We start from the raw sequence: 15177 nt of genomic DNA, 5'->3' as shown, positions 1-15177 counted from the left end.
TTTTTCTTAATTTATAAGGTTGCAAAACCTTATAAGCAGAATTAAAATAAATAAAGGAACTATAAATGAATTTAAAAAAAAACCTTCTCATTGATTTAGTTAAGAACCTTAACTTTCAAGAAATTACATACATTGCCTGTATATATCAATTCCATTAGATTTCATAGCGATTTTCTTGGTAGGACTAAGATTATAAATAGTTAAAACATCCATTGAACACTTTTAGAACAAGTTACTGGTCACTGGTTACTAATTTTTGGATCGGACTAGTGGCATATCGTTAAGTATACTGAAGACTACAACTTACTAGATTTTCGTTAAATTAGAAATACTAAGAGTATTATTTTTAAACACTTAAATTTTGGGCTTTGTTATCTTTTTTTGTAACTTGAGGAGGTTGATTACTTTTGAAGAAATGCAAGAGAGAGGTCCAACTTTGTGTCTTTTCTAGGTGAAAAAAGCGTGCGTATGTCCCGTAATTTAAAATTGAGTTGTATTAACACTCCAGATTATTCACTAATAACTATTTTTACAAGGACTTTATTGATGTGATTGTTTTACATAATAAAAATGCAGATGTTAATTAACTGTTGGCAATGGTTTTGTTTAAATCTGACGGTTAATTGTATTATAATTTTTTATTATAAGAGTGACCTTTGGCAATCTCTGTAAGAACGCATGTGAAAATCACAAAATTTGTTTCATTACCTTATCGTTTCATAAGCACCCAGAGTTGTTGAAACTTAACATAACTATTTTTTATACATTTTCGAAGCTCTGCACATATTTAAGTTCAAAACTGAGTCAATCTCCTTAAGATATGAAAATTATTTTTTTTATGTTTATAAAATACTTCAACACGCTTTTTAAAAACTTCTTTTTTAAAACGTGACAGCTTTTGAAATAATCAGTAATAATTTGAAAAAGCCGAAGCAAACTTTGGGTTGATTATAACAATGACTTACGCAAAATATACTCACTTTACAAAAAACTCTGGAGCATTTTTACTCTTCCATGAAACATTAACATTCAATAAAAGTGTACTAGTGTTTCAATACTATATTTAGTATTGTGCGAATTAAGAACTACTAGTTTATCTTTTTTAATTTATTACATGGAGTGGAAAGAAACTTATTTAACTCATTTTATTATTAAGGAAAAGGAAAAGATATATATTAAATCAAAGTTGCCTAATAAGTAGGCAATCTTGATAAAAAGTAAAAAAAATTTTTCCGCAGATACTTGTTCTTTAACTGTTAAGAATTTGTTTTAGAGTTTGGTAAAATGTGAAGCGTTTCCCGTAAGATAAAAAAAGAGAGATTCAATTTAACAGTGCCTGGTTGGCTACTGTCTCTTCTCTTGCCTCTCTTCTTTCACTGCTATACATACTCTTCATACCGTTACTGATTTTTTTTATGAAACCTTTTTGCATGTTAAAGGGAAGTAAGATTCTTTATAAGTAGAAAATTGTTAGCTGAAAACCTCAGTATCTCTATTTCTTTAGTGTCTGCCATAATTTACAAGATATTACTAAGATAAACTGTTAAATACAATTTTAACACGAGCCAATTAATTTTTCAATATATTTTTATTTTCTCTATAATCAGTGTACTTTAAAACATAAACTATTCAAAGGCCCCCTTGGTCATCAAACTTCCAATTTAGATGTACGGCGAGTAGTCCTATTCACGTTATCAGCGTCCGAGATATACGGTACGCTGCACCAGGACTTCAGATAAAGGTAGTGTTCAGGCAGTAGTATTACTATTTGGTGCCCATTATAACAGTTAAAGTTACCAACTGGTAATGTATGAATCATGAAAGTGAATAAGGCAAACGTTACCAAAAAAAGCATCACAGCAAGTGTTGTTTTAAAAATAAGAAGTGGAAACGAAAGTTCATTTGTAATATTTATAAACCAGTTTTTTACATGTTATTCTTATATCTTACTTAATTACAAGTGATAATTTATTCTGCTACATTACCTTTTTCGCCAATAATTTATGGATCTCATAAAAAAAAAAAACTTATTCTTTTTGATCGTAATTCTCATTGCTGTTTATTTATTCTAAATACACAGAAATCTCATACGTATGTCTTACCAGATGACAAAAAAATCCAGAGGATTTAAATAAGATGACATATATATTTTAACAATTGACTTGCATTTACTGTCATCTCGTCAGCTATGATACAAATTTAAATTTGATTTCGTAAGCCGTTGTGTTGTGTACGTGTGCTACGTAACTAAAAACGTTTGTTGATCATTTTATTATTTTTAAAAAGCTTAGGTGTCTGGGAATTCGGTGCTGATGTCTTAAAGAACTAGGTTTAACCTTAGGGAATACACTGAGCCGTTCCAGACTTAGTTTTTTTTAGAATTTCTCTTACGAAAATTTTAATAGGTTTTCCTGATCGACAGGATTCATGCTTGCAAATGCGAAATAGTTTTAAGCTTTTGGACTAGCTTTCAGGGTTAGTAATCCCTACCCTTTCTTATCCCTCTTACTTCGTCCTCCTACTTTTTTCTATAAGGTTTCAAAAACATTTCAACTCAATTCTCCGAATAATTGGTCGCGTACCGTAATAAAAGTATTGAACCTGATGAAGTCACTGAATCACTCTCGTACCGCATTAACATGTATATACTCTTACATACACACGTGTACACTCAATATCTTTACACAATGCAACGTGTAAATTTTCTGCACAAATAAAAATGAGAAAGGGTGGGGAAACTTTCTTTGACGCAATACGACATCCCCAGTTTTTTCTGCAGACATAGGATAGTGGCCTCACAATGACTATGCTTTGATCTATACAATATTCGGAACGTCCTCTAACCTACAATTTGAGTATTATTTTGTGACAGTGCTTTGAGTTCCAGTAAAAGGTCAGAAAATTGAATTGCTTTTTCGCAAATATTTCAATTAAACCAAAATCAATTTGTATTAAATAAGTATGTAATGCATCGTTAAACATAATAAAACTCCTTACTAAATATTATTTATTTAGATTTTGTAATACATGGATAAGATTTATATTATACGTATTAAATAAGAAATACTCTAAAAAACTATTTAACGTAGAAGCGTTAAGGTGCTTCTAACTCTTACACGTACTTGATTTTTTTTGTTCTCTTATTCATTCTCAATTTATTTATCAAATACATAAGACTGTCATATACAAACATATATTTTTTTTTACTAAGACGGTCTTCTTAACTGTACGACACTTCCATTATTACATACGGAAAACAACCTTTACAACTGCGTATTAAAAAGACATGTCAGCTCTGAATTAACAGTTTAAAGTGACACGCGCTTAGTTTTCGATGCATTATTTATTCTCAGATGTCTATTCAACGTAGTCATAGTCCGTTAGTTAAATTATATAATATAAAAATTTGTTTGCACAAAAGACGAAAAAAGTTTGACCCAAAACTCTAATAAAGTTTTATCAAAAATACAAAGAATTGTGAATTCATTATTAATTTATTAATCAATCGTAAATATTACTAATTTATTTATCATATTTGATAGGAATATTGTACGAAAATCACCTTTTTTTAAAAATACGTATAAAATTATTTACTTTTTTAAACGACTGATTGTGGATCTATATACACAAATTGATGGAGTTAAAAGTAGTTATTTGGTTATAAGATACTAATATTTTATTGTTAGAAAACTACGTAAAATTTAAAAGTTTTTTTTTTTTGGAACTAAAACATTTTTACAGCTTTAATAAAAAGCCGTTGTAATTTGAAATCTCACTATTTTCTTACTCTTTTTAATGGCCAATGAGTTTTTAAATTAACAATTAGGTTGTAAGGTCCCTTTTTAAAACAAACGAAAAAAAAGTCTGCTTGGTTAAAGATACCAACAATAGTTATTGAATGCGAAATTTTTAATAATTTCTATCAATAAATAAAAAAAACTATAAATATATGCAGATTGATTTAAACAAAGAGTATTATTTACTATTAGGATGAAACGTAACAAGACCAATTTTTTTATAATGAAACTGAATCGATGAAGACTTTTATCACAAACAAGTTTGCTTTCACGGTTTTTCTTTAATCACACAAATAGGATAGGGGTTACAAACCAAAATGAAAATGAGAGTGTGATAAATTTTTATAACTACATTAATTTACAATAATAAGAGCCAATACCGTGGTTCAGAAAAATTGTTTTCCAAAAATAAGACTATATTTATAAGCAATTAAAATGATGTTCTTGCAGATAGAGGAAACTTGTCTGTTTATCACTTTGTCATACTTTAACTATCAGACTATTGTGGACATTGACTTACCAGATACATAATTGTCAACGTTGTATAAAAAATGGCCCTACTTATTACAGTTTTGATAATTAGCATTATATTACTTTAACTACAAAGAAACGATTAATCAATAAAGATCGGTTTAATTACTGAATAAAGTTAACGTACCATTTATATATTTTTCACTATTGGAGTTTTTGATAGTTTTGTGTGCCCACATTTCAAACAAGCGCCCTCCAGTTTAAGGACCCCCCCGAAAAGATGTAGATTTTGGAGGAAACCTACTGTTCTAAAACATGTAAGGTCTGTAGTTCTTAATATGACCGTGTACTGCTAAGATGCTACACGTGGCACAGAGAAATATGACTTTAAAAGATTTAACACATGTTTTAGTCTAATAAAGTGAGGTTTTTTTTTAGTTTAAGATTTTTTTCTAGTAAATATAAGTACCCTCAATCCCTAAGTAGCAAATGATAAGACGTCTAGTAGACTATCTCGATTTTTATCTATTCATCCATCAGTTTATTTACAGGTATTAAAAAACTGTACATTGAAAGTGTTATCGTCTCTCTTAAGAAAGTCAATAATCAAGTTGTTTTTTCAGACTGTGAGGTCAGAGTTTTTTGAAGAAAAAATAATGACTTATTATGTTCACTAGAAATTTTACTTACGTATTATCTTGTGTTTTCTTCTCTTAATTTAAAAAGATACTTACTTAGAATTAGTATCATTTACCACACATAAAAGTCATGTGAAAGAAACACATCATCATAGTCAAATTAATATTGTGTTTTAAATATAGGGTTTTCTTGCTTTGTAGAGTCTTATATAAAGAAATTCATTTTCAAAATTTGGGGCCCTCGACACATGATCACGATATACAACACTAATATGTAATAGTGCCCAATATTCTCTCAACAACAAGTTTATTGTTTTTCCGTCTTGTATCGTGTAAAATATGAATATACAGCCGAAATGTTATATAATAAGGAAATATAATTGTCTCTGATTCCAGGAACTTAAAAACAGCTTTAAACTTTAAACATGCTGAATTCTTTTCTTCTCAGATAAAATCTAACTTATCTTTTTCTTTCGTCTTGATCTTTGTTCTACACCATTTCTTTTGATGGAGGCAAGCTAATTTTGCGTCTGTTTACTAACGAGTTTCTGATGAGGGCTATCTAACGTTTCATAAGCCTTTATAGTAAAAACGTGTATTTCTGACCCCCCCCCCAACCCCGAATGTGTGTGTTCTGTGACAGTCACCCGAACTTTTACAAGTTTAAAACTGTCAAAAACTCCCTTCGAAAAGATTACTACCTTGAATACTGGTTCTACATCAACGTTTCCCATAATGAAATCTTTTTGTACAATACTGACTGGTAATGGTCAGCACTATACTTTTTTTTAGAATAAAGTGGCAAACATAGTTCAAACCAGCTCAGCAGTGCTCTGCATTGCCAAAGATAGGCACCATTCGCTGATCTGGAGTCGCACCTTTTTCTCGATTCCACCAGCAAAGTCTGTGCTGGTGTTGTATCAAAGGTGATAAAAAGTGTTTGTGTGTAGTCAATAATTGTGTACGCATATTACCAGTACTTAAAAGAGATAAGAAACAGGTAAACACATCTTGACTGGAGCCAAAAATCTTAAAAACCTAAAAAAACAGACTTGTATCAAAATAGTCCAAAATGCATCACCATAAGGTTGCCATAGTAGTACTTATACTAGATCAATTATCCTACTGTGAAATATTTGTTCATAAGAAGTACAATTATATAAGATGTGTTACCAAGCATGACCTAAGCCTTATTACCCAGGTTGTTTCACTGCTAAGGCTCCCACGCCAGCCAAAAAGAGATCATGTCAACCATTATCTAATACCACCCGCTAATAAACCTGTGTTGTTTAGTAGTAGTGAAATGCCTGTATCTGATAAAAATGTTGAAATAATCATTTTCTTCTACATACGATCAAAGTCAGTTTCTCTTGTCCCACTTCAAGCATTCAGGTAGCACCTACGGCAGAAACGCGAAATAGTAATAACGAAACACTTGGAGCGATGGCCCCTGCATTTACACTGAAAAAAGCAAACAACTCTAGGCTTCTGCCTACACAAGCATAGAGTACAAGCCCATAGTACGACATGACCTAGCTTCTACCATCTACCCACTCCACAAATACCAGCCCAACTTCTTAGTGCCCCCCCCCCCAGAACGAGGAAGTTCCTCTATCCACAACCTGGGAAGTGCCCGTCTTGGAAAAACTAACCCAAACCTATGCAAGAAGTATTAGTAGTAACAGTTGTCGGAGTAGTAGGTAGTAATAGTAGTCGAAGTATGAGTTTTTAGAACGAAGTTCTTTATGTCGCGTAGTTGGGGGGCTGGAATTTTAAAACCGACAAATTTTTTGAAACGGAAGTGGTTTACCCAAAGTCTCTTCCTATCAAGTTCCCCCGTCCCCCTTACCTACTGTTCTCTACACACTTCCGCTTCCCCCACTATATATGTATATCTGCCAACCGTGCCGTGTTACTCTTCTGCACACCTTTGCCCACCATTCCCCCTGATACTCCCAAGCAATTAATTTTTTAACAAATTTCAATTTTATGTTCTCACAATAATTTTTCTTTCACTTAGAAATTCCTTCTTTTACAATTCATAAAAAAAAAAAAACACTTTCCACTTCAGAGATTTGAACCCTCTGACCTTCTGCATATGATTCCCGAACCTAACCCACTCTGCTACGAGCGCTGCCAACAATAGAAACTCGGTTTCTTGTACTTATCGCGTGGTTTGTAACTATAATATTCCATTTTAATATGCATTCACTGATGATACATTCAATTCATGATAAATTGTGTATTTGTTTTCTAAATAATACATCTTAAAAAAAAAAAAAAAAAAGTAATAAAATTAAATATGAAAAAAAAAGAAATGAAATAGGAAAAAATGAGGTATGAAAAAAAATAATGAATTGAAATGGAATAAAATATGACATAAAGACAAAAAATAACAAAAACAGAAAAAGGGAATGGAAAGTATAAGATTAAATAGAAAAATAATCAAAGAAATGAAATAGAGGAAATACAAAAGAATGAAAATAAATAGAAGAATACAAAATAATGAAATAAAGGAAATACAAAACAATTAAAAAAAAAGTCATGAAATTAAATATGAAAACAAAGAAATGCAATAAAAAAAAAAAATGAAACAAAAGGAAATTAAATGAAATAAAATTAAACAAGAAATGAAAACAAAAAATTAAATAAATGAGTAAAATATAAAGAGAATTAGAACAACAAACTAGGAGGGATAAATGGGTCATGGGACACAAGGTAAGAATTAAGTTCTTTAAACATGACATAAGTATAAAAACACAATTTCTCAGGTAACAAGGGGGTCACCAGACCCGTAGGAAGAACGCAGCTCTATAAATGTTAGTACTGCATTCATTTAGTTTACTAAACAAAAACTTGAAAAACGAATTAAAAAAAAACAAACAAAAAATAGTTCAGTACTCACGATGGTTAAACTTCGTGAGTACTGTATTTATGCATTACTTCAGGATAAAGACACCAGGAAGATCATCGTATCTCATAGTATTAGCGAGCAAGCTCGCCACGAATTGTTAGGGGTGCCTATCCTCTCGAGTCCTCAAGAAGACTCGGGGTCCCTAAGTACCAGCACCTCAGCTCTCTATTGTTGGCTGCATTCCTTGCAAGCGCCATGAAATGCTTGGTGCTTCACCCTGCTGATGAGTATGTGCACGTTTGGTAGCACGAGTCTACATTAGCTCTTACTACTTCAAACAACTTAGCCACTTTACTTATGCACTGCTTAGGCTTTCCTCTTGACTTTTCCTAGCGTTTATTTAATGATTAAGCTGCTTCTACTTCCAGCTCCGTGTTTTGCGTCCCCTGCCCTGCACGGAAAACACCGTGCTGTACCACTGCAATTTTTTTTGTCGTGGTTGCAGCTTCCACATTTAAAAAACAGCTTAGATTGGTCGTCCTCTTGACAGTCATGAATACGTGACTATACGCCAGACATTTAAAACACCTTATTATAACTAGCCTTTTTGAAATAGGGTAAGAAATTCACTAATAAAAAAACAACTAATTCTAACCCAGCCTGCATGATTGACTTTCTTGTTGGCTGTTTTGTCAAGAGTTTTGAGCACCATAATTTGACTTACAGCATTTAGTTTGAGCAGCTGAACTTTCCAGTTGTAAGAACATTTTCCAACACACTTTTTAATGGGTTTCTTGGTATTTTTTTTTCGACAATACTGTGTTAATCTTGAATCGCAGGCGTCACTTTTCAAGCAGTGGTAACCTTTGCTTATTGGCCCGCTGCCGACTCTTAAACATTGTAAGTAAATTTATCAAAATCTTTAACTTTTTCGGCTTTAAAAAACACGCCTTTTTTTGTAGCAACAACACTCTGGACCACTGCTCCTTTTTTTCAGGGTTAAGGACCGCCCTGATCGACTTAAGTACTCCGGAAAAGGTTTTTCCTTCTCTAACTTTCAACAGGACTTTTGTCATCGTGTCATGGTTTTTTTTTTCTAGGCACTTCTGCGACTAAGAGAAACTTCTTTACTCTGGCCATTGATTTGTTTCTTTCTTTTTGAGGTCTTAGTTTTTTGCCATTTTTCAGAGCTCCCTGATGGACACTTGTTTCGCTTCGCCCATGCTATTTTCTGAAGAGCAGTGTTCCTTGTATGTACCTGGTGACAAAAATGATTTTTTCTTTTTTTCTCTATTGTCAGGCTTTAAAACATTTTCCTACTATTAAGTATAGTTCTCTCCTTAAGCGAGGACAACCCATTTAGTGATCTTGGCTGCGTTAAGGTAAGGGCAGCTCTAATGCCACTTTAAACGACGTTGGCAGTTTTTCCATACTTTTTGCTTATAGCGACAGGCATTTCTTTAAGCTCACTTGCTGCAAATTTAACTCACTCAATCTCTTCATTCCGTTTTGCTCTCAGCTCTGCACCATCATTTTTCATAGGGTTGAGCTACTCATGCGTCTGGTTGCTGTACTCGCCAGTTATTGTATTAGATGGTTATTGTACTCACTGACGTTGCTGCTAATGCTTAAGATGCTTAATCGTCGTCCGTTATCTAAAAATGACTATAGGACATTAAGCAACTATAGCACGACAAGCTACAGGCATGCCATCCGACAGCTAGAGCAGAGAACCCTAAATCACCAGCGAGTACACGCAGTGCACTAAAAGTGCTGTCACGCAGCCTTCTCAGTAGTAGTAATCCTTAATCAGTCAGCCCACCACGTTCTTTTTGCTTATGAGGCGTGCTGCCATACCATATGTGGTTGCCTGGCCTTATCTATATATCATCGTCCAGCGTCATACGCTGCAAGGCCCCCACGTTAGCCAAGAAGAGGTTCCACCACTCGCTACCTAAAACAACTAGAAAGTTTTCCAGTATTAGTGTGAAGAGAGTGTTTTTTCTGTATCCAAAAAAACATTATAGCCACCGCCTACTTTGATACAAAGCAGAATGGTGTGCCACCAGTTTTAAGCCCCCTCACCTAACCTAGGCTGTAAGCAGTACTGTCTTCGATAAGGTTACACATACCCTGAAAAGGAAGTAGTAGTAAAAAAAAGCAGAAAAAGTAGTAGTAGTGTTTTTTTTTTTTTTTTTTTTTTTTTTTTTTTTTTTTTTTTTTTTGTGAAGAAAGGGAACATGTATTGTTGCACACCACAGGGACAGCAGTAGTGTGGGACTTGATGAATTTTTTTTATTAGACCAACCATACCCACTCACCCCCCCCCCTGCCGCGTAGTTTTAGTTTCGTCTTGGAACCACGTTAGCATTACTTCAGAGTGGAGCCACCAGAAATTTTAAAGATTAAAGAACAAAATTCCAAATCCTTAAACACACTCTTTTACTTCATTGAACAAAAAAAAGGTGTCATGCTGCAGCAAATCTCGATTAAGTTCTGCCACAGTCACATGAGATCAATGATCGTGCACCCATTACCAAGCCACCTGAGCGTTGCTGAACCACCTACCCCCTGAAGTCAACTTTACGCTCTCCCTAAACGATGGCCTTGGAGTTGAAGTCACTGGCCAGGACTACGCAACCATTTTCCCCACACATGCAAACAGCATCCTCGAGTTTGGCAAGTGGCCTGTTTCTGTTTTTGGAGGCTTATCCTCCCTAACCTTTTCCTTCACTGGTTATTTTTTCTTCTTACTTTTCTGGAACTCTGTCCAATATTTTCCACTATCCGTATGGCCAGCCACGTCGTACTCTGGTTGCGGCTGGAAGCCAGGCCCTCTTGGCTCTTTTGGGACCTTTTCTAGTGACAATTTTGGGCTTGTGGTTTCTCTCCCTCACCTTTACCATCTTTTTTCCTTCAGTTCTAAACTAATCTTTGGCTCCTCCACTTTCTCAAGCCGATCGTGGTGAAGTTTAAGGACACCTAGAACCGTCGCCGCCCACCCAACGATATCCTTTATGGTCCTTGCTATGTTAGGGTGCTTAGCTATAAACGCCTTAAGGTCATTCACCACCCTTGTGAGTACCTCAAACGCGATGTCCGCGCTTTTTCGAAACTCGACCTCCGGCTCAAGCTTGGATCCTCCAGTGAAATCAGGATCAGATGACTCTGCAGCAGAGTCAGCCATTTCTCGTCCCAATTCCGCCATAATCCTCCTTACTATAGGAGAAACGTTTTTGTGCCCCTCCCCCCACCCAAGAATCCGTGGGGCCTACGGCAGCCACCCAGGCTTTCACCCAATAGAAACTGCCAGCGGATTGCCTGAGAGAGGTTACCGTCCTGGGTACTTGTTTTGCATTGACGTTCTTTATTTTTTCGACTTTTTCAAATGACGTACTGACTTGCGAAGGCCAGAATTACCCTTGATTCGAGTAAAGAAAATTGGAGAGGGTTAAAACGAAGGCAGCAGCCTACTCTGTTTTTAGAGAACTACGCTACGTGCTCAGGCCAGATGGGGATTGCCACTATCCCTCAGTCCTTCCAGCAGAGTCTGCCCTGGCGTTGTGTAGAAAATATGTTAAAATGGTGTATGTGTGAAGTATATGTATATGTTGGTACACCACCGTCATTCCAGCAAGATATGCGCCAGGCAAACAATCCCACGCCCAGTGCAAACAAACCGTCGAAACAAACTGGCATATAAAGGCACTGAAAGTGCCACCATGTAGCCTCCTCAGTGGTAGTAAGCCTATATTAGTCAGGCCACCACGTCTTTTCTGTTCATGAGGCATGCAGCCATATCAAATGCAGTTACCCAGACGTAACTGGGCCTTATAGTCAGGCCTTACCCGCTGCCAGGCCCCCCACGCCAGCCAGGGAGAGGCCCTGCCAAATACAGACCAAAACAACTTGTGAGTATACCTGTGTTTATTTAGTAAGAGTGTGATGCATGTATCTGGAAAAAATAATATAATCACCGCTATTTTCTATACCCAACTTAGTGGCTTGAACGGGGGGTCAGCCACAGCCAGCCCTTTAAGTCAGCTGCTATTCATTTGAAGATCTAGACAGCTCCCTTAAAGCTCTAGTCCCTACATGAACACACCATACTCATACTCTTATTCTTTTCTTAAAGTTCCCCCTTTTTTATTTTTTTTTGTTTTCAGAGAAACCCAGTCTCTCACACTTTTAGACGAATGATTAACTATTTCTTTAGAGCCTACCCCATTCAAAGCCAGGCACCGTCTATAAAGAAGTATAAAAATAGTAGTAGTACAAGAAATAGTTAAAGTAGAAGTAGTAGTAGTAGTAGTAGTAGTAGTAGTAGTAGTAGTAGTAGTAGTAGTAGTAGTAGTAGTAGTAGTAGTAGTAGTTTTTTTTTTTTTTTTTTTTTTTTTGTGGAGGGAGGGGAAATGCATTGAGGCACACCGCAGGGACAGCGGTAGTGTGGGACTCGGTGGATTTTTTTTATTAGACCACCCATACCCACTAAAACCCCCCCCATGCCGCGTGGCTTTTGATCCACCCCGGAACCGCGTTAGCATTACTTCGGGGTGGAGCCACCAGGGAGACCATCGCGTCTCACAGCATTAACGAGCTAACTCGCCACCATTTGCTAGAGGTGCTGATGCTCTCGAGTCCTGAAAAGGACTCGGGGTCCCTGAGGACCAGCACCCTGTCTAGCGCTTCATAGTAGAGTAGTAGTAGTAGTAGTAGAAGTAGTAGTAGTAGTAGTAGTAGTAGAAGTAGTAGTAGTAGTAGTAGTAGTAGTAGTAGTAGTAGTAGTAGTAGTAGTAGTAGTAGTAGTAGTAGTAGTAGTAGTAGTAGTAGTAGTAGTAGTAGTAGTAGTAGTAGTAGTAGTAGAAGTAGTAGTAGTAGTTTTTTTTGTGGGGGGAGGACAGATGCATTGAGGCACACTACAGTGGAGGAGTGAGACTCGGTCGATTTTTTTTATAAGACCACCCATACCCACTAAAGAGCCCCCCCCTGCTGCGTAAATTTTGATCCACCCCAAAACAGCGTTAGTATTACTTCAGGGTAGAGCCACCAGGGAGACCATCGCGTCTCACAGCATTAACAAGCTAGCTCGCCACCATTTGCTAGAGGTGCTTATGCTCTTGAGTCCTAAAAAGAACTCGCGGTCCCTGAGGACCAGCACCTTGTCTAACGCTTTATAGCAGGACGCCTACTAAGCCAGCACCACTATAAGCCTAATGCTTTTCCTTGCTGATAGGTGAAAAGTACTCAGCTCAGCGTGGGTCCACATTAGCCTGTCTTTCAACTCTGGGCCTTTTAACCTTATTTTGATTCTGCTTGAGACTTATCCCTGGCCTCTTTAAGGGTTCTTCTAATCGAAGTGCTGCTTCCACTGCCTGCTTTGTGCTTGTTGTCCGTTGTTGGGCAAAGAAAGCACTGTGCTGGGCCTGGAAACTCTTTCTTCCGGTGATTTTAGCTTTCACACTGGATGCAAAGCTTGAATCTGTTTTTGTTCTTATAGTTGCCTGAGACGTGTCTTTTGTAACATCTTGTTAGTTTGATTCTTCTTTGAATTCAGCAGCTTACAAAACAAACTTATAACCTGCCTTCCTTTTATACTTGTCTGGCAGACACGTATCCCTTTATTAAAGCTAGCCGAAGTCCTTTGTCCTTATGTCCAAAAGTCCTAGTAAAAGCGTCTTTGACCTCATCTTCCTTTACAATGGCATCCAGGTCTCGGACCTCTAATGTCACTTTTCTGTTGCTAAATTTGACAGAACCCTGTCTGGCTACCGACTTTTCAATTTGCTGTGAGAATACAGTAGCATTCTTTTCACCTTTAGCCTTAATAAGTATGTCTCCTTTTTTTGCAGTGACAATACTTTGAACTGCCACATTAGCCTTATCAGGGTCAAAGTTTTTAACAGCATTCGCTGTGTTGCCGTACTTATTGTTGATTAATTGTAGCATCTCTGTAATATCTTTCGTTGCTGATTCGACTTTATCAGCCCCTTGCTGTCGCTTTACTCTGAACTAAGCACCACTTTCTTCTAAAAAAGCAAGCTCCTTCTGGGTCTGGTGGCTAAATACTGACACGTTGCTGTCCTCGGTGTCGTTGGTGCCTATGCTCAACAGATTTTCTCTTTGTTTTTTGTCCGTTTGAAAAGGCCATGGAACATTACGCAGTCCCTAATGGCCATAAGACACGTCTTTGTGGACCCTTCCCCCCCAGAATCCGTGAAGCCTGCCACAGTCACTTGGGCTTTTACTGGATCAGAACTGCCATCGGATTTCCTCAGAGAGGTTACTGCCTGGGGTACCAGTTTTGCATCGACATATTTATTTTGGCATCTTTTTTAATGGCATCCTGACCCGCAAAGGCCGGCATTACCCTTTTTTTCTAGAAATTAGTATTTGGAAAGAGTTAAAACCAGGGCAGCAGCCTTCTCTGTTACCAGAGAGAACCGCTACTTGCTTGGGCCGGCCGGGAGTTGCCACTGTCCCTCAGTCCCACCCACGGAGACTGCCCTGGCGTTGAGTAACAAGTGTAAGAATGGTGTTCGTGTGTAATGTATGTATGTGTTGGTACACAACGGTCATCCCAGCGAGACGAGCGGCAGGTGTCAGTCCCGAGACCGCGCAGACAACCCAACAAAATGGGCTGGCGTAAGGCACTAAAGTGCCGCCATATAGCCTCCTCAGTGGTAGTAAGCCTAGATTAGTCTGCCCACCACGCCTTTTTTGTTCATGAGGCGTACAGCCATATCAGATGTGGTTACCCAGCCTTACCCGGGCCTCATTATCCAGCTTCACCCGTCGCCGGGCCCCTAACGCAAGCCCGAAAAAGGACCCGCCACACGCAACGGAGAACAATCCGTAAGTGTCCCTGTGTTTATTTAGTGAGAGTGTGTGATGCATGTATCTGAGAAGAATTTTTTAACTTCCGCTTACTTCTATACACGACGGGTGCTAGTTTTTGTTGGCCCGCATTAAACAATGGAGTGCCACCCACGGAAGCAGCAAAAAGCGAAGAACAAGGAGCACAAGCAGAGCCAGCCCATGCATCCACACCGATGGAGGCATGGGGCACTAGTCCCCCGTCCACATCGCCGCAGATACACACGCCAACGCCACACACGCTCCCTGATTCACGCCCCCGACCACCACCACAGAGAGCCACCCCAGCTGCCCATCATCACCTCATATTTTAAGAGGATGCCCCTATCCGCCACCCGGGAAAGCGCCCGGTATGGAGAAACTAGCGAAAACCCCACCCAGGAGCAGACGTAGAAGTAGTAGCAATAGGAGCAGTAGTAGTAGTTGTAGTAGTAGTAGTAGTAGTAGTAGTAGTAGTAGTAGTAGTAGTAGTAGTAGTAGTAGTAGTAGTAGTAGTAGTAGTAGTAGTAGTAGTAGTAGTAAAAGTAGTCGTACAAGTAGTAGT

The 15177-nt window shown here is 37.5% G+C and overlaps 1 protein-coding gene across 1 annotated transcript in view; it reads right to left on the bottom strand.

Moving 5' to 3' along the window:
* fuss (SKI family transcriptional corepressor fussel) overlaps positions 1-8836 on the bottom strand; it is a 156913-nt gene extending 148077 nt beyond the window's left edge. The window contains exons 1-2 of the mRNA XM_089595057.1: positions 8730-8836; positions 8416-8650 (exon numbers count right to left, since the gene is read on the bottom strand). Coding sequence (XP_089451183.1) covers positions 8416-8650; positions 8730-8836 — 342 coding nt within the window. The remainder of the gene's footprint in view (positions 1-8415; positions 8651-8729) is intronic.
* Between the last annotated feature and the right edge of the window lie 6341 nt (positions 8837-15177).

The sequence above is a fragment of the Copidosoma floridanum genome, unplaced genomic scaffold (assembly GCF_036245765.1).
Source record: "Copidosoma floridanum isolate Cflo_tuat_1 unplaced genomic scaffold, Cflo_Japanese_pri ptg000002l, whole genome shotgun sequence".
NCBI classification, from domain to species: Eukaryota; Metazoa; Arthropoda; class Insecta; order Hymenoptera; family Encyrtidae; genus Copidosoma; species Copidosoma floridanum.
This window is presented reverse-complemented; position numbering and strand designations above follow the sequence as displayed.